At 37.4% G+C, this 20,195-nt stretch overlaps 1 protein-coding gene across 1 annotated transcript; it reads left to right on the top strand.

The window, feature by feature from the left end:
• Positions 1-1,363: 1,363 nt before the first annotated feature.
• SLC25A40 (solute carrier family 25 member 40) lies at positions 1,364-19,640 on the top strand (the record flags this gene model as incomplete). The annotated part of the gene is given in 11 exon segments (XM_080364211.1): positions 1,364-1,415; positions 1,418-1,513; positions 3,428-3,487; positions 4,596-4,702; positions 6,653-6,720; positions 8,361-8,485; positions 9,755-9,928; positions 13,463-13,572; positions 13,876-13,968; positions 15,451-15,523; positions 19,525-19,640. Coding segments are annotated over 11 exon segments (1,074 nt in total).
• Positions 19,641-20,195: the final 555 nt, after the last annotated feature.

Genomic DNA, 20,195 nt, shown 5'->3' on the forward strand with positions numbered 1-20,195 from the left:
GGAGTCCCGAAACGAAAGGAGTCCCGGGGCAGGCGGGCTCCGCGGGGGAGGGAGATCAGTGGCCGTTACTACGGGAGGCGGGGAGAGGGGCGACACCACCCCCTCACCGCGCCTCAGGGGCTGGCCAGGCCGCTGGGCGCCCCCTTCAGCAGAAAGCCCGGGGAAGAGTCTCCGCCCGGCCCCGGCAAGGTGTGAGGGAGGCCTTCGGCGGAGCAGCCGCCTCGCCCCGCCCGCCCCGGGCGTTCCTCGCTCGAGGGCAGGTGGGACGGCGGGCCCGGGCCGGGCCCGGGTCGCCGCCTGGGGCTGCGCTGGGGCTGCGCGCTGGGAGAGGCGGCTCAGAGGCCTGGCCGAGGATGCTCCGCATCTTTATTACGGAGGGCTTGGCCTCCCGCCATCACAACTCAGTCGCGGCTTATAAACGGGTTATATATGCTATTCTGGAAAGTAATTTTGTTATAAAATAAGTTTTAAAATAGATTAAAAAAATTTTTAAAAAACACCACCCGAATTAGTAGTTAGCCTCTGAAAGGCGAGTATTGTCCTATGCAGCTGATCTTTATTTAAAGCAGTGAAAACAGCAAAACATAATGTTCCTGTAGAGCAAATAAAAGCTTTACATCAATGTAACCTAATGAAACTGCACTTATGCAGAATGTGCATTTTGAAAGTTACGCCTCTATTTAGGGATTTTATGTTCTGGAGTGTTTTTATTATTTTCTCCTGTCCTGGGTTGTTGCAGATACTGGGAATATATAAGCTCCTTATTTTTAGATATTGTGAGTACATTCCTAAGGTATTGTAACCTTGTCTGTGCAGCTATACAGCAGGATTTGTTCGAGGAATTAATATTTAATGGTAGCATTAATAGCAGTTAGTCACTGCTCATTACATGAGGAGCTTGCCAGTGTGTATAGTCATGACTACTGGGCTGTGACTGTTGGATCAACCTCGACCTTTCTGGATTTTCTCACAGGAGTGACAGAAGCAAGAAGACGGCTCAATGAATTATTCTGATGTGCTACAGTTTATGGGCCACAGGCTGGAAATTTGTCTTTATACAGATTATTTAAGTGTTCTTAAACCCTCTGTTGCAGCAAGAAGTAATACATACTAAATATTTAATGTGATTTACAAAAACTATAAACATTGTAATTCATGTAAGAAGGATTTGCAAGATTTATTGCCATTTAGAAAGCTTATACTATTTATAAAACATGGTGGAAATACTCTAATTTCAAAAAAATACAGAGATGTTTGTATACAAGCAGAAAACTAATATTTATGTTATTGCTGCTAAAACATAATGTATGAATGAAATTTAAAAATATTTTTCCCTTTGATTTTTCTGCAAGTTTTGACAATAATGTTGCAGTATGTTTTTCTGTTCCTTGACAGGTTTTTCTTCTCTAGGAATAAACCATGGCTGAAATGAGTGATAGCAACTTAAATGGAATCACCGTTACTCAGCAAGCAATAGCCTCTTGTTGTGGAGCTATAATTACATCATTGTTTGGTAAGGAAAATTGTCAAGCTTGCCACAGAGAATCTTTCCAAAATGATTACTCTTCAGTTTGATTCAGCATGATGTCTACATATATATAGTTTATAAATTTCCATTAGTATTTCAACAAGGATGGTTTTTAATCGTTTTCTCATAATTTTTTGTATTTAAATAAATGTAGTTAATTGCAATCTTTTCTGTCCCTGATGATCTTTAAACATTTCTAAAAATAAGAATAATTTTTATTAACTTTTCATTTCTATGTCTTTTTTCCTCTTGGTGTAGTAATTAATTGATTTCTTTCTGCAAGAAACAAAATTAATAATAAAAATTAATTTTCCTACTTCCTGCTGCTTAAAAATAGATTTTAAATAAAAGTTTGCTTTAGAGTACAAGACACAAATCCCGAAAGACTGGCCACTTCAGTAGTAACATTAATTTATTCTGCTGTGATGTCTTATACTGTCAAAGCCTTTTATTGGGGGGCAGGGGTACATCTCTAAACACTGCTTGTAAGGATAGCTTTTTGTTAGGCTTTTAAACTTCTGAATAGTCTATGGAATTCATCTTCTGCTTCATATTCAGTCATCATGCTCAGTACCTCCTTCTCCATGCATAACCAAATTGGTTGGTTATATTCAACACTTCATATCCCTTGGAGCTCTCCAAGCTCATTAGTTTCTACCTAGTATTTTGGTTACTTTTTGGCTTAAACTACCTTTTGGTTCTGACTTTTAACACTGATTATGCTGCAGGGAACTGTGTGATTTTCTATGCACTGTTTTTTCCCTCACCAAATTTCCAAATTTTTACAAAATAGGATGTTACCAGGAACCTGTCAAATCCGTAGGGATTTTAGTCTGTCTTCATACCATGTGTCCTGTGATATCAAGTAATGTAGCAAGCAAAGCTACATCAGACCTGCGGAATTCCTAAGATGGATTCCAACTGGGTGTACATAGGATTCTAGTACAGTGTCAGGTGTTGTATTCAAGACCTCAAGAGGTATAGGAGATTGGCTCCTTTCTGAAGTGGCAACTGAGAGACAAGGCAGAATATGTGTGGGTGGCTAAAATGCTACTAGTTGCCAGATTTTAAGCAACTGAATTCAGCTGAAGGAGTTGCATTGAGATCTCCACGTTTGACTAGGGAGATATGAGCCAAGTATTTCAACCTTGGCATCAACAGAGCTCAGTTGTGAGCCAGTTGCTGGTGCGTAGGAATGGGCTCAATGAGACACATGCCCGAGTGTTTGGCTTAGCCTCTAGCTGCTGCTTAGTAAGCAAGGTTGTAGGTCCTGTGTGATTTTTGTCAACTGCATAGGTGTTTTGGATACCTTAGAGACTCAGGTGGTACTAGCAGCTTCTGTGCAGGCAACTGAATGAAACCCTCAGTCAATATAATCCAGAGAGGCTAGTGCAGCTGACCAGCCACTGTAGTGTTCAGAATGTCTAGGCCTGTAGTAACTGTAAGGCCTGGAGTGGAAGCAAGAAAATGCTCACTAAACCTTCATGTGCTTTTCAACGACTCTGAAGTTTTAGGTCTTGCCTATGCTTGACCCCAAAATCTGATCTCATATGTCTTGTGGTATGCCACTTATAAAAGGTTGGTGACAGGGCAAAATAGCACAAGTTTTAGCACTTTCAGACAAGATCACACAATGGTTTTTGCATGAGGTTTGTGTATCTCTAATATTTGTTGTCTGTGCAACTGTTAGGAATTAGAAAAGATAATGTGGTCACTTGCAAATCATACAGAATTTGCAGTTCTGCCTTTTTTCTTTGTTTGATAACGTTATAAAACAAGTCTGTTTTTTCTTCTCCGGGGGAAAAAAAAAAGTTGTGTAAGTTCATGATAAAGCGTCTGTATAGTTCTACATTTTCAGGGCATGCAGGGTGTTTCTAAATTACTTCTGTTTCATTTTAGTAACTCCTCTTGATGTTATCAAAACTCGACTGCAAGCCCAAAGCAATCCATTCTCCAAAGGTAAATAAATGTGTAAGTGTAATGGAGGACATAGTTTGCTTTTTGCTTGTTTCACAACAGTTGTGTTTGTTTCTTCAGTGTAAGTGGGGAGGGGGGGGAGGAAGGAACCCAGCAACATACACTGAAATTACTAGAGAAAGAATGTGCCAGTGAACATGTACGGTGGAAAAAAACCAAAACGAACATAAATGCATACCATTTTAAACAGGCTTTTTTTCTGTCTGTCTTAGTATTTCCATTGTGGCAGAAAATACAGCTATTACTGAGTTGTGTTAAAAAACCCCACTATTAATAAAAAACCACATATTTCATCAGAGGTCATATGTGATCAGGATGCTATATCAAAGTTAATCTTCTCCAGAATCTTTTGAAAAAGAGCAGTAAGTCACTTCTCACTTGGGTTCTAAATAGATTGAGACATTGCACATTCAAAGATATGCGAATGTTTCCTACTATTTAGTTGTAATTAATAAATGAAAAAGGAAAGGAGATGATTGGTGTTCCATGTTGTATATGGAGATTAATTTTGCAGTCACACTTACTGTAAATCAGGAAAAGTACTCCTGCTTTCTAGCCTGTTTTTTCAGTAAGTTCTAAACCCTTCAGAAATCTGAAAATGTGAACCATGGAGTATGTTTTTCTAACGGTGACAATGTTTTATCAAACAGGTTCAAAGTATGTGAAATAAAAAACAAGTAGATAGGATGGTCTAGTATAAATACCGTCTAACATAAGATATAATACCTCCACTTGTAATGTGGATGCTGGGGCTACTTAATAAAAGATGTAAAACTCTGGAATATGTTCATCTAGTTACATACAATAATGACATTCAGGTTTTATATAGCTTTTAGCCTTTAGCAGATGGTAGTGTAATGTAAACGTCTCCTGGAGCCTGTGAAGGCAATTTCACTTAGTCAGGCATTTTGAGGAAAACATTTGTTCCCTCTTCCCTTTTACCTAATTTGTCATTGAGTTTCCAACATTATTTTACCCCTGTGTCTAAACAGAGATAAATCTGTGTTGCTGTTATACCCAATTTGAAACTGCTGTTGAGTAAGAACAATCTTACAAGCATTAACTCTATTCTTACATACCATTTTATTAGGAAAGTGTTTTGTATACTCCAGTGGTCTTATGGATCAGATATGTGTTTGTGAGAATGGGGACAGCAAAGCTTGTTATAAAAAACCTGGGCATTTCAAAGGGATGTTGGTAAGAACATTTTCCATTTACATAAAACTGTATATTGAAAACATTTTTAAGTAGCATACTGTAAATTTATTGAGATTTTTTCAAGTTCTAGTAGAATCTGTTGTAATTTGAGAGGGTGTTTGTGTGGTTACACTGTTGTTTATTAATTATACCTTCTTCTTTCTACAAGAAAATACATATTATTTCCTTAGGATGAACAAGGGAGGGAGCAGCTGTGCATCTCTCCTCACAGGATAATGGTTCTATGATGTTATTTTCCCCACCTGAGCTATATTGCCAATAGTTGGTGGTTGCAGGTACTGAATTTCTGTACCTGCTTACAGCTTTTCTGTCTACAGATCTCCCAGTGTGCTCCTGAGCTGAACTAACAATGCAAACAGTGTTTTAAAGTTAAGTTCATGTGTCAAGTTCTGGATCCATTGAAACTTGTAGGACTGGCATTTTAGCCCAATACTTGAAGCAGACTTGCTGTTGGACACTGTGGTGCTGCTTCATTTATCAAGATTTCGTTTGACTCTGCCATCAAATTACACTTATGATCAAGGATTTTTCAGAATTGAATATCTGAGAAGAATGAAATGTTCATACAAAAGGTTTCTTGAGCAGTTTTATACTGTTGTTTAGAAAAGATAATGTCATAAGTTTGATTTTTCCTGTTAACTTCAACATACAATTTTTAGAAAGTCAGTTTTCTAATTGTCATGATTGTGTGCCCATTTTTTGCTGTGAAAAGATGATTGATAAAGAAGAATGATTAGCATGTAATTGGATCTCCTTTTTTAAAAACAAAACAATGCTGGACAACTGTGCAGTAAAGCATATTGTAGTGGACATTGTAGGTTTCCAATGATAGGACTGTACAAATGTTTGCTGTATTTGCCCATATAGTTAGTAAGGTATATAAATATTCTGCTCAGTCACTGGATTTAGTTACATCCTTTCTCCATCCTTTTAGGTATACCTTTCTGTATTGGAAATTCATTGGAACTTCACTGTTTAGTTAGTACAGAGTATATATGGAGAAAACATAATAGTGTGGCATTTTCTGTCTTTTTTTCTTCTTAAGTGTCTTTTTTGTGAGATCATGTCAGGACCTTGTAGGGTTTCTTGATTCCCTCTCAAAGCTCCGTTTTTAAAGTCAGGCTTGTTTTAGTAAATTGTGTCTTTGTTTTCACCATGCAACTTTTTACCTCAGTGGATCTGTCCATTGAGGCTGCCTCCTCTGGAGCTATTTACCTTTTTCTTCCTGTGAATCCTTTTTATGATCTGTCAGGTTCTGTATCTTTTGAGGTGCTGAGATAATGTCTGGTCTTAAGCATATTCTAATCCATCTAATCTCAACCTTTCCCCAAAATGTTTAAGAAAAGTAGGTATCCTAATATTAGAGAGTTTGTCTTTTTGGTTGTGATTTCAGTTGAATGATCTTCAAGGTTTAGTGTTCCCTTCCTGTTGGTGGTCTGGGAATATATGGGACAGCTGTGTTATTAATTGTAAGCTTCTAAATATATAGTAAATGTATATACATGGCACATATGTTGTCATATTGTTTTCAGAGAATGCAAGTATTGAAGAATCATTGAGAGTTAATTGCTATTTCATGCCTAGAACTTTTGTTATGTATTAAAAATATTTTAAATACATTTCCACAAGTTGTTCCTCTGCTGAAAATACCTTACTCATAGGGCTGTCAGTTACTGATAAAAACATACTACTTGGGTCCTTTAAAAATGGAAGGAAATTCTTGGTTTCAAACACACAAATTGTTTTGTTCAGCTCAGTGGAACTATTTACGTGGCGTTAGCAATTACAAAATTGGGATCTTAGAATGATAAGCCATTTTAGAAACATACTGTTTTAACACATTAGTTTTGTGTTCTGCCGGCTAAAATATATCATTGAGTACAAAAGCTTTGTGGCTAATTATCGCTCGTTGTCTGATTGCATTTTTAGGACACATTTGTGAAAATTATTCAAATAGAGGGAATTAGATCTCTGTGGAGTGGACTTCCCCCAACACTGTAAGCTGATTGTTGTTTTTTTCTTGATAACGTGTTATTAAGTATTGTTTAAAAATTTGCTCCATTATTTACACACATGAGTATGTTTTTTCTAAGTTATTTAAAAAATGGTAAATTCTGAAGTTAGAGATAATGATGTAATCAGTTAGATCAGAAACATCTAAAGGCAATATAATTTCTGCCGGAACTTGAGATTTCTCTTTGCAATTTGATACATTCTCAGTAGTTAAGCAGGAATATCAGACTTCATTCTGCCTTTTAGATGTGGTAACCTTACTGTAACCCTTCCTTTGACAGTATCATTGAATCACAAGGTTGAATGTGAATGCTGTTCTCTGGTTGATATTTGCTATCCTAACTTGTTACTAATGACTTGCAATAAGCAACACAGCTGTTTCTACAGACACAGTAGTTTTTCACCTCATTATCATGACCTTTTTTTTTTTTTTTTTTTAATATCTATCTGGAATCTTCTTTATTCCAAAAAAACTGTATTTTTTTTTATCGTATACAATTTTGTCGTGGGAAACAGATAATTCCTTTTCTCTCCACAACAGCAGTTTACATATTTAAACACTGTTATCAAATCCCCTCCTGGATTCCTCTTAAGGCTAAACAACACCAATCTGTTTTATCTTGTTATTCATATTAACCTAGTACAGATAGTAATTAAGTCCTCTGTGTCCTCCTCCATAAGCAATCTGAGAAAGTGGTTGAATCTAACATGTATATTAAAGTTGTGTCTTGTAAGACATGAAGTGTCTTGTTACAGTTCTCTTGTTCCAAGTCAAAGAGCCCAGTGGGAAAGCCCTGGCACACTTTTGATTTGCACACAGTGCTCCGTATAATAGGCACAAAAAAACAGAGAATGGTGGAGCTCAGGCCTTGTTATGTAAGCTGCAGCAATATATAAACCTTGAGGATCTAACTTCACCAAGAGGTCTGTGTTTCAGCCATGACAGAGAGATTTTCTTCAACCTGTGTTCTGTACTGCTGCAGAGAAGAACCATCTTCTTGACTGGAGAGAGATACACAGGTTTAAAAAGATCTAAACTACAACTTGTTGGTTTTCCAAGGGTGACAGTCTTCACTGTTTTTTGGTAATGGTGATATGTGCTATATTGGCACAGACGTAACTCCTACACTGATAACAGATATCGCTGGTTTTCTTATAGTCTGTACTATGCTGGAATGGAAGAGGCTTGCTTATATTTACTCCTTCCATATAATCTTTTAAGTAATAAGAATCATAAGCATTGATTAAGATAGAGAACATACTTTCCCATTGTAGCTGCTTCCATAATGTTTTGCTTGCTTGCTTGCTTCAAGTCTTTCAATTCCATTCCTTTATCAAAAGAGTTCTGAAGCTGATATGAAATACGTTTTGAAGTAGATAATCCATCATAATTTTGCTTACAGTTTTTCCCAATGAAATTAAAAACTAGAAAACTGGGAAATCAGTGAATTTGAAACTCTGAACTAGAGGCGATGAATCAAAGCCATGGGATTAATACCTTTTCTTCATCCATAACTACACACAGCTGGAGATTTAACTTTTCCTTATTTAACCAAAACATGCATTCAAGATGGTTGACTCCTGTTTTTCTTTTATTGATTTAATTCCCTCTCTTATATCTTAGAATAATGGCACTTCCTGCCACAGTGATCTATTTTACCTGCTACGACCAACTGAGTGAAGCTCTGAAATCTAGACTAGGAAAGGATAATGAACATATTCCAGTTCTTGCAGGTTCCTTAAGCAGAGGTAAATTGTCATCTGTTTAAATAGAAACTGAAATAAAATACCTGCATGCTGCTTTCTTGGCTTCATTATGTTGATTTGTTTTGTTTTTAAAGTAAATTTGCCATGGCTTTAAATGAGGGATACTATTACGTGGAGCGAGTTATAGGAAGGAACACTGTAATTACCTAGTATTTCTTGGATAACATAACACTCTAAGCTCAAATAATGTGGTTTATTTTTGCTGTTACACTTTCAATACATTTGTAATTTGTCCAAATTTTATACTTCTATACTTCTACTTCCATTTAAGTCTGTTCTGTGATGATTCTAATAATAAACATAATTATTTTCAATAATGGAAGCTACACAGGTAGTGACAGGGAAGATGAAAATTGAACTTGTACTGGTTTTACAGCTGTATGATATAAAGGGACTGAATTTCTTTTTATATTTTCTTACTTTTGTTTATCCTTCTCATCTAGTTTTGTAGAAGTGGGTGAGGTCATATATTTTGAGGCTTCCTTAGAAGGCTGAGGCTGTAGTTCCGTATTCTACTTGTGACAACTGTGATGGGGGACTGGAAGACTAGTAGAAAAATAATTGTTATTGTGTGGTGATGTGGCAAATTGATATTATTAGGCTGTTCCAGATTTAGAATTCACATGACAAAGAAACCTTCTACCAGCAAGAGGAAAAAAGTGAAATGATTCGAGTCTGGTGTGTGTGTGATGGCAGCTTGTTAGTGATTGGTGACTCACTGATATTTCCAGGAGATGCAGGAGAGTTACTTTATCGGATACAGATTGCCCGCTAAATATTCTTGGTGGTTTGAAATAAGAATAGCAAACATGCTTAGAAGTCCATAAAAGCTTAACCTCTAACCATTTTCTTTTTCCTTAACAAAAAACCCACACAAACCTCAGGCTCAATTTCTTCAAGTTACACTTAAAAATGGTAATTATTGAAAAGTAATCCATGTAAGTACTTGAAATTATCAGCCTATTTATGTAATAAATCTAAAAATGAGGATTTTTAACATGTTACATGGATTACAACATGCCAGTATTGAAAAAAGGTAGGTAGCTTGTGTGCCCAGAAAATTTAGGTACTGTGAATAGATATGGTATTCTTATCTGGAAAGGAAATTAATTTTGGGAATTATTTCAAGGAAAATGGGAAAGTTGAAAGGAATCCAATATATAAAGCAAGGTGAGATCTGGCTTTAATGTTCAGGAAATATTACTATTAAAGGCTGATTTTTTAAAAAGCTCACATTTTTATCATTTGCAGTTGGTTCAGTTACTGTAGTGAGCCCCCTGGAGCTGATAAGGACCAGAATGCAGTATCGCAGGTTGTCCTACAAGCAGCTGTACGCACGCATCAGCAGTGAAGTGGCTGTAGGTGGATGGTTTTCCCTGTGGAGGGGATGGAGTTCTACTGTTCTGAGAGATGTACCTTTCTCAGGTAGGATTTATTTTCCATGCAAGTTTGTATTATGTCAGAAGATCTGTTTATGTGTAACTCTTTTAGACTTTTTTTTTTTTTTTTCTGTTGTTTTAGGTAATTTTATTAGTTAGCTGTAAGAATGACTGAGATTTACTTGGGTTTTTTTGAGTGTTTTTATTTATAAAATCTTTGAGGACCTGTTTTTTTTTCCCCCCATTTTGTTTCTGGATACCAGCTAGGGTTCATTGTTACATTCCCTTTCTCTATACTGTTGCTTCTCATCTATAGAATTGTAGAACACCAGGTTGGCAGTGACTTCAAGGATCATCCAGTCCAGCCTTTCTTGGAAAAAAAATAGCTTATGTAGCAACTGTTTTTTGAAGACTTTCAGTAAAAAATAGTCTGTGATAGGTGTAGTCGCTATTTCCTTATAGAGAAACATGCTATATCTTAGCGTCTGGTGCTTAATTTTGAAAACATGTACAAAGAGAGAGTGACACAGTAGTGCTTTTGGGAATTTTTTTAAGCCAGATGAATGAAGTGAGAGCACCACTTGTTAGCAAAACTTCAAAGCTGACACTAGAAGAAAAGTCTTATACAAAGCATAACTTGTCCTGGGACTATTCTTTAAGATAACAAAGAGAGGAGATCACACTTTCTTCTTTCTTGTTACACCTCTGCTGTGTTGTAAGCTGCGGAGATAATTGGATGTGACAACTAAAGGACTGTTTTCATGTTAATACCAGTGGTGAGAGCCCCTTTCTCTTTGAGGCACGTTGTTGTCAGAGCACTTGTGTATCATCAGGCATCAATTGTCCTTGAATCAGTTTCTATCCTTTAGATAGTACCAGGAGTAGCACCTTTGAACACTTTGTGCTGACCAGAAAAATGCTTCAAACCTATTCTTGGGGGCAGAGAACCCTTGAAGTATTTGACCTACTATCTTTGTTCTCCTACTCAATTCTTAATATAATCTGTCATGCAATTTAATTTGTGATTCCCAACAGTCTAGTGAACCAATCATTGGTTTGGACTCTTATGGGATTTCAGCACATTTAGGTGTGTACCTGGAATAAATTTTAAATTGGCTGTGAACGAACCCAGTGCCTGGTAAGTGGGGATGATTACAATATTTAGTTAAAAATTGCACTTAGAAGTTAAGTGAGTTAACAGAACTAAGTTATTTCAGCTGTTTTCTTTTCAGAATGAATAATACTCTGTTTTCTTTCACATTGCTACTGGTAGATGTTTGAAGATTGTGGTTGGATTGTATTTCCTGCTTAAGGATCCTGTTACTTTATGAGAATTAATTTAGCCTTCTGTGATAGGCAAGCCTTCCAAACCAATGGAAACCTGCCTTCTCTAAGCCTAAAGATAACTGTCAGAATTCATCTGAACATTTTGCCCAAAGTGCTTCCTGTTGAATATTCAATTCCCTTATTTTTCTTCTCTGCCAAATGCATCTTTCTCTCAGGCTGTTCTGCTAAGCTTTAAAAGGAAGCTCTGAAAGTCTTCATCCAATTCCTGTTGTCTGACTTCAAGTGGCAGCTCTTGTTCTCTTACTGATTTTTGTCTGCAGCAGTGTGGCAGGAGCTAGTGATCTTCTTTCCCTCTGCTGCTTGTCACAGTGTGGGAGTATCTGTGGAAGGCTGTGGAGGGAGTGCACAAGGAAGAGGGCACTAAGGTGGTATCTGTATGTTCTTCACAGCCCTTTTCAGATTCTTGCATCCATGGTTGCTGTTCCTCCACTGGTCTAAAACATCCTTGTTGGGTTTAAGTTAGTCCCCACACTGCTCTGGCATTCACTTCGCAGCTGTCAGGCACTTGTATGTGCCCAGCAGTTCGTAGGCATCATGGGGTGCTGGAAAGGTAGAGGCACAGGTTACCACGCAGCTACTGCCTTATAGGTTAAGGACTGTTGTTGAAGAGCCAGAAGTGAGCAGGCAATTAGATGCATGAGTAAAGGAAAATGAATTAAAAAAAAAAGAAAGAAAATCAAAATGAAATGACACAAAACTCAGGGCGTTTAATGCTGCTTAATACATTTTCCAAATGTGCTTTCTGATTATTTTCTCCATGAAGTTAAGATGTGCTCCCTTAATACCTTCAATTTTAGCTCTTCTGTTTGAATGATGCCCCAACAGCATCATAGCTTCTGGTATTCTTACAGCAGTCTGCACCTTTGCTGCAGTTTGCTTAAGTCAGCTGTTTCAAGAGGAATTAAAATCAGTGTAACAATTTGTATGGAGAAACCAGCTCCCCTGTGAAGACTCAAGCAGCACGGAGTAACTCAAGCAGCACGGAGTAACTCAAGCAGCACAGAGTAACTCAAGCAGCACAGAGTGATTAGAATCCCACCGGATTACTAGCCCAATTATGAATGATGTGCTTCAAACATATTCCATGGCAGTTTAACTAGACTGAATAAAACTGAAAGTGTTAATGTTTATAAGCACAAGAATTGGGTTAACAATACCACTTGAATAATTCATTAAGCCATTTTGCAGAGAATATAAATGTCAAAGGTATATAGGGAAGGGAGTCGTGCAGGTCCTTAAGCTAAGTTTTGGATTTAGGTAATTCATAGTAAATTAGGGTTTTGTACATTTCAATAGTAGATTTTCTTCAAACCCTGAGAACGCCTTCTGAGATACTGCCTACATTTACATTTGCAAAATGTTGGAGGCCAGATATTTACATTTGCAAAATGTTGGAGGCCAGATATATGTGCTGGCTGTTTTCGTGGCAAGAAAATCCTCTGATATTTCTCTGATGGCACAGCCTCCAGAACTCGTGCAGAATGAGACATAGTTATCTTCCAGGATATGCAGCTGTTATTTGCAGTATTTATTTGACCAGCTGCCACAAGGAATCACTCTATAGTTCAGCCCATAGCATACAGTTTGAACAGTTTGAGAGTGCAGAAAGAGTGCAGTTTAGTTTAGCAGATGAAAACAGAAACCAATGTTACTTCTAAAAGTTGTTCGCCAGGCTTGCCTTTGACAGTCCTCACAGAGGGAATCCCCCCTTAGTAATTCCAGAGAGCACAATTGTATTTCTTGGCTCTCTCAGAATTAGATTTTATACTCTGTCCCCCGGAAGAGTATGAGGCAGTCCTGAGCAACCTTTCATTTTGTATGAAACATTTTTAGAGTTAGTGAGATCTGTGAAATCTGTGAAATATACCTTAAAATATAGCAAATAATTAGAAATCTACATTTTGATTTCTGTTAAACTGAATTTAAAAAAATCGGTTATGTGAGTTTTGTAGTGCTTGGGCTAGATTGCATTATGGAAGGAGTTACTTTATGGAAATGACAAAATTATTAGGCCAATTTGTATTGTATGAAGAAATTTGGAATATGGAGATACAGGGAACAAGGCAGTCTGTCCATGGATCATCACAGAGAACACTTCTACTTTGCTTTCAGCTTTTGTTTGGTTTTGCTCCTTTTGCCACAGTAGAATTCTTACATCTGTACTTGATAAAAGAGTTTCTGCATTTGACATACAAGTGTGTTGTAATGCAGGTTTATTGTTTTATAACCATAGCATTGTACTGGCATAATTATGAACGTTTCAAGAAGATGTTGTGCAAAGAAGTTGGTGTACATGAACCAACATTTTTTATTGCTTTTACTTCAGGAGTTGCATCTGGGTCTGTAAGTATGTTTTTGTTTCTAGTATTACTCTTTATTATTATCACTAATAAACTAAAAGAAGTATAATATTACTCTCTCAGAAATGCCGTATGTTTTGAGGTGCATCTAATTTAAATATACATGGCTTAGCATTCAAGCTGATTAGGTATATCTGAGTAAATTAGTGTTCTGAAGTACAAGACTTTTAATAATATCAGGCGCTTGGAATATCAAATCTAGTTTTAAATTGTGTGCACTTTATTTTTTTAAATTAAATTTTAATTGTCTGTGCTCTATGTTAAAAATTATTTCTTTTCCTGATAGATTGCAGCTGTCATAACTCAGCCATTTGATGTAGTGAAAACACATAGGCAGACTGAACTTTGGACGTGTGAGACCTCAGAAAGTAAGTTGCTAGTAAGGAGAAAAAAAACCCTATAATGTTTGTAAAATTAAAACCTAGTGTTTGAGTATATAGACTTTTGGTAGGAATTTTAAATATTTGTCTCTTCTTCTAAAGTTTATCTAAAAATTATATCACTAAGGCCTTTTTTCTGTTGTGTCTGAGAACTTTTTTTTCCATTGCTTGGGAGGTGGACCAGTGAGGGACTTTCGTTAACTTAAATAAATGTTAGATCATGGCTTTAAGATTACAGACCAGTAAAAAAGCTGAGCACCTGAACAGTTCCTGCTTAGAAACTAATTTGAAGGCCCTAGCTCAGAAAGATGTTATGGAAACTTAGTGCATGGCGTGAGGTTTCATTCTCTCAGGTAAATTATTTTTTTCTGGTATAATTCTCAAAAAAAAATTGTGTTTCATTGCTGAACAGACAAAGATCAAAAAAATCTTTAAATAGTTTGTGTTTCAATTCTTCCCTTGTGCTGATGACTGTAAGAATTCATTGCCAACACCACTTAGAATCACAAGTAGCACCATATATTAGTTTGACATTAACTAGATTAATTTGTATTTAAAATTTCATTATGGTTATCTGTAATTTGTACTAGTTTAATTCTTTCCAAATCCAGTTGCTGTTAGAGTTGGACACTGACTCTGCATCTACATATTATGTCTCTGTGACTGCAAAAATATTTTGCAGCTTCCAGATGCTGTAGGAGGTTCCTGCTGAATGTATTCCATGAAACTGTTTCAACTTCAGTTTAGAAAGAAAATTCTTAATCACTTTCATATTACAGATCAATGAAAACCACATGTGCGGAGTGAAATAGCACCAAAAAAATCCCTCAATTTAAAACAGTCGCACATGGCTGCAATGCAGATCGCTTCTTGATGCTGCTGCAGCTGGATTGCTTGTGGTATCTGATCTAGCTCTACAAGGAACTGTGATCCATATCTCATAGACCTATACTTTCTTAAACAAACTTCTAAATTTTGGGAGGATTTGATATTTGTAAACTTAGATGTAAGGTGTAGTGTCCTAGCTTAACTGTTATATTCATTCTTATGATATCCATTCTCACAACTTACTTTTAGATTCAGTTTACCATAAAGGGCAGTTCTTGTTTAAAAATCTGAATTGCGACAATCTTTTAGCTACATATAGAAAGTGACGTGGAAAGGGACTGGCACATTTGACAGCGAGGTGACTTTTAAAAATTATTTCAGTTACTCTAGTAAGGAATATTGTCTCTGTTCATACATCTTACTCCAGGTGCTACTACAGGTTTTTCTGTATCATGCTGTTTTAACTTGAGTATTGTATGAATTTTCATACCGTATGAATTTAACATCCTGTATAAATTGTATGGATAAAATTAACATAGAATTAATTAAACCTAATAATTATATCTGAAGTAACTGCTTCTAATTTCTAAAAATATTTTTCTGTGGCATTGTGTATGTTCCTTAATTTCCTTGTACTATCTTGAGTTCCACAGAGGCGCTGTCCATCAGCCTGGGCAGTTACGAGGAAAATCATCACTCAAAATGGGATTACTGGATTATTTGCTGGTAAATCTTTTGATAGCTTTCTAAAAAAACTCAGACCAGAGAGAAAGTTTTTTAATCAGTAACAAATCATTACAGATGTTAATATGCATAGATTATATAATATTTCCATCTCTGTGAACACTCAGTTATGGAATAGTTTGCATATATAAAGCAACAGACATGCATCCATCCCGAGAGAATTTTGGTGATCTCTTGACAGGTTACTGAGATACAGCTGTCCCAGATGGACATGATTTATTCAAACAATAGAGGGACTGGGCTTGACAGATATGGTTGTATTGGCAATCAAAAATGGTGGGAAAAGGTTCATTTCAGGAAATAGGTTTTTTCAAATTTAGATAATTTGTTGATTTCTTAAACTGTAATGCTTAGGGTTTTCAGGAAGAATTGGTACAAAGGAAATGAAATGTATTGTAGGTTTGGAAGCTGCAGTATGGAGGTTTTTCTAGACTGAGAAAGTTTCTTAGATGCAGCTTTTAGTCCAGTGCTAAACTTTCCAAACCATCAGTACTGTTGTAGCACCTATATTTAGGAATAGCCATCCTAATTTTTGTTCTTCATCTCATACTAGTTTCTATGTCAACTTTTTTTGTTCTTTCTGTCTCAGAAACAGACCTTAAGCTTCAGTGGTATTTTTCTGTCTCCCTTCTTAGTCTTTGAAGAAGACACGTTATTGAGAACCCAAAAATTCTGAATATGGAATAGATATCTTGAAGTAGAATTCACACAATAAAATACTGTTAGTGGCCTATGGGACACTGGGCCCAGGATAGATCTCATCTACCCTATGATGCAGTCATTTTAAGTTGGACTTCAATGCAGTTTTTTTTTATAGAGGAATGGAAGATACAGCAATTCTATTAGTATTTGTTTGTTTGCTAGATGGGAGTATTTTTGTCAAATACTGTTATAATATTTGAGACATTCAAGGTCAAGCAACAGCTATTCCCCAAGAATTTTTTCCTTACATTTTTTATTAAACTAGAAATGTTATTTAGAATATTTGTTAAATGTTTATGTTTAAACAAATGGAAAAATGCAATTTTGACAATTTAATGGTTGTGAATGAGTCAAAGAGTTTAAATTTTACTTATATGTTATCTCATGTGTACTCACCTGAGTGCACACATCTTACGTGACTTCCTTACCCTCACTGCACCTATGGAGGGACCATTGCTGCCCAGCTGTGTCCAGTGTTCAGTACATCAGTACATAGTTTACTGTGTAGCTGGTGGTGTTTCAGTTCCACTGTACCATTCAGTAAGACAGAATGTCACTGATAAGACTTCATTTAGCTGTGCACTTCCTTGATGTTTTCTCTTTCTTATTGCATGGACTGTCTTAAAGACTGTCTTTTGGATAGTTTTGACAAAGATCACTTTTTATCCCTGAACCATGTGCAGTAGCTACTTATACTGCTGAGCAGCATAGATGTACTCCTGACCATCATAAGACAGCTTGGCCATTTAAACACTGCAGATTTATAGAACGGAAAAGAAATCCCCAGGAGTACCTTCTGGTGTCTTTTTCAAATCCTGGCAACTCTTTGAAGCCAGTGAGCCCTACATAATCATATGATGTAATTCTTGGTACTAACTCAAAACCTCCAGCAACAAAGCTGGTCATTTTTCCAAGAGGTCCAGGAGGAAGTAGTAATCCTCCTTATTTTCAACATTATGGCTCAATCGTAAGAGGACTTTCTGGTATCAAGGAGTGCTCATAGAGACCTCACGAGACTCATGAGCGTCTTTGCCACGGCATAAGTGGCTTTGTGAGCTGGCAAGTGTGACATGAGACAAGAAAAATGACATCATCCTGAAACTGAGGGTTTCTTTTAATACATTAGATCTCTCAGGAAATGTTCCATTTCTGTAGTTACCAGAAAGGATTGACTCCCTTCTGAGATAATTACCAGTCTTTTCAGTAACTCATGGTGGATTTAGCCAAATCTCAGAATATTCTCTTGGAGAATGACATGGAAATTTTTTCACAGTGCACTCACTGTCTACCTTCTCTCCCATTTATTTATTGTGGCTGAGTAGGAATTCAGAGGAAACTCAGGCAGTGCCAGGCATTTCCTACTCTCTACCTGCGTACGCACAAAGGCAGTCTGGGATTGCCACCACATGTGACAGGAACTGAGAGAATCAGAGTCTCCAGCCTCACATGACAGTGCAAATGGATATTCACAGTGTGAATCTTCAAGCTCGCTGCACATCCTCAGGAGTTCTAATTACTGGTTCATATATTTTTGTGAAGTGCTATCATTCATTAAACAAAAGCAAGTATTTACCTGGGGGTGAAACTTTGCCTTTGTTGAATACCTACATTCAGGTAGTTCTATCAATAATTTACTAGCCCAGGTATCACCAGACTAAAACAGTCTCGTGTCTTAACTAAACTGTTTTTAAAGTGTTCTGCTTTTGAATATTGTCCTTTCTGTGCATGGTAACTGGACACTGAAAATTCAACCTTGAACGTTTATAAAATGCTCATAGTCACAAAGTGCTCTTGATTTCCTGTGTGGCCCCCTCAGGATATCCATCTCCCTCAGCCTTCTTACTTCCCTGGTACCTGGTGTTCAGCTCCTGCCGTGCCCTTCTCCCCAGCTGTAGGGAAAGAGATTCCTGTGTCTTTCTGTCTTCAGCAAGCCTGCCTGATGGGTGAGGCTGCTCTTGCCCTGGTCTGTTGAATGGCTGGGAAAATACTCTGTTGTGGCCGTGCACGGAAGTCCTTGGTCACGACACGTGTTGTCATGTGTGTCTCTGGAAGCCTAAGGAGGAAAGCACAACATACTGAGATTAAAATGGTATTGGGATAAAAGCCTATGATAGATCATACTTACCTGAACAACAACGCAAGAGACATTGCAAACCCAGGATACTTACCAGTCTTGACAACACCGTGTTGGTTCATTGGGGTTCCTTGTGTGAATGGCTACACAGCTGGCTGAAGACTTGCAAGACTTGTGTTTGCTGACAGAGATTAAATTGCTTTACTTGCTGTACAGTGGTGGTTTTGCTTAATTCAGAGCACTGATGCCAGCAGAATGCAAGACACCACTAAGTATCAACATTATTAGACATTTTGGGTGAAATTTACTTCATAGATTAGGTTACCTACATTTAGGTCTTGACACGTGAGTAACGGAGTGTAGATACATTCTCTTGATAAGCCTTTATCTCAGTTCAGTCGCCCACACGTAGGTGAGATGACTTGGGGCTATTCTGCCTGGTTCTTGCTGCTGTTGCGAAAGGACACAAGTTTTCCGTAGGTCATGCATCATATGTGCTAGCTCCATGCAGATTTCTTTGCGTTTCAAGTGGAAGTAGATGGCTGTGATAGACAAGAGGATTCAGCCTTATTTTCCTACCTCTACGTAAGCTCAATCACTTTCCAAATGCTGACAAGATCACAGTGGATTGTAATGGGAGACATTTCACACCTAAATTCTATTGTTTATGCATGTGACCAGGATCCTTCCATTTTAATAAACATTCTGTAGGCCTTAGGAGAGAGTGGCAGGGGACTCACGCATTTTGTTTGGCAGCTGGCTTGAAGGGCTGAGGCACATACTTACGGCAGAGGGTACAGCTCAGCATGGTGCTCAAGCTCTTTCTTCCCTGCCTTTATCCATTTCAGCATTCAGGGCTTCTTGCACCTCTTCTTGTTCCACCTGAGAGGTCACAAGCCTCTGCCTGTCCCACATGAGCAGCAGGTTTGCACTGGCCCTCTGGTGAGGGCACATTCTGCCCCCCAGGGTCACCTCATCTCGGCAGAGACACAGGGGACTTGGGGCAGGCAGGGCCACACAGGATGAGCACATAGGATTATTACAGTGGTAATACGTACAGCCAGTAATTCTGGTATTTCAAACAGGTAGAACCTCAGTTCTACACTGATAGACTATGGCATCAAGATACTATGACCACTAAATAGTACTACTGCAATTCGATCTGAAAAGAAATGATAATGAACACTTTCCTTTCTTTCCTGGGCAGGTATTATTCCACGGCTGTCTAAAGTTGCTCCTGCATGTGCCATAATGATCAGCTCATATGAATACGGAAAGTCTTTCTTTTCTCATTTAAATGAAAACATGAACCAACGTCCTTAATTCTCCATCATCTGATTATATGAAGTCAAATACATCGTGAAAGTTGTGCCAAATTTGAATCTGTCAAGGTGTTTTCTAGAAGTCCCGGTGAAATTCTGCCATTACATTTGGTAACTAAGTACAGCTTCATTTTTAACCGTTTCACAAAGGATAAATTCACTTTTTTCTTAAGACTAAGAAAATATACATGACCTTAAACTATCATTGAAGATTTTGTGACTTCTCTTGCAGCTAGAGAGAAAAGCGAAAGGAGAAGGAGAACAAAAAAAAAAGGTGCTGACTGTTCTTCAGTGATAAGTAAAAAGGGCAAAAAATGAGGCTGGACAGAGCAATGAAGAATAACCACTGCCACTGTGTTCATTTGCAGGCTGACTAAACATTTTTGTTGGATATTTAAAATGATGTTTAGAAAAGGTTTGGAGGTTCCAATTTTATGATTTGATTATTCCCCCATAAGGAGGTTGATACAGAATAAACTCAAACATTTATTCTTGCCTACCGCAATTTTGTGCATATTTGTTATTTGCGATTCTATATTTTGTGTAAATGCGTATT

Source organism: Nesoenas mayeri, assembly GCF_963082525.1.
Source record: "Nesoenas mayeri genome assembly, chromosome: 2".
Taxonomy (NCBI): Eukaryota; Metazoa; Chordata; class Aves; order Columbiformes; family Columbidae; genus Nesoenas; species Nesoenas mayeri.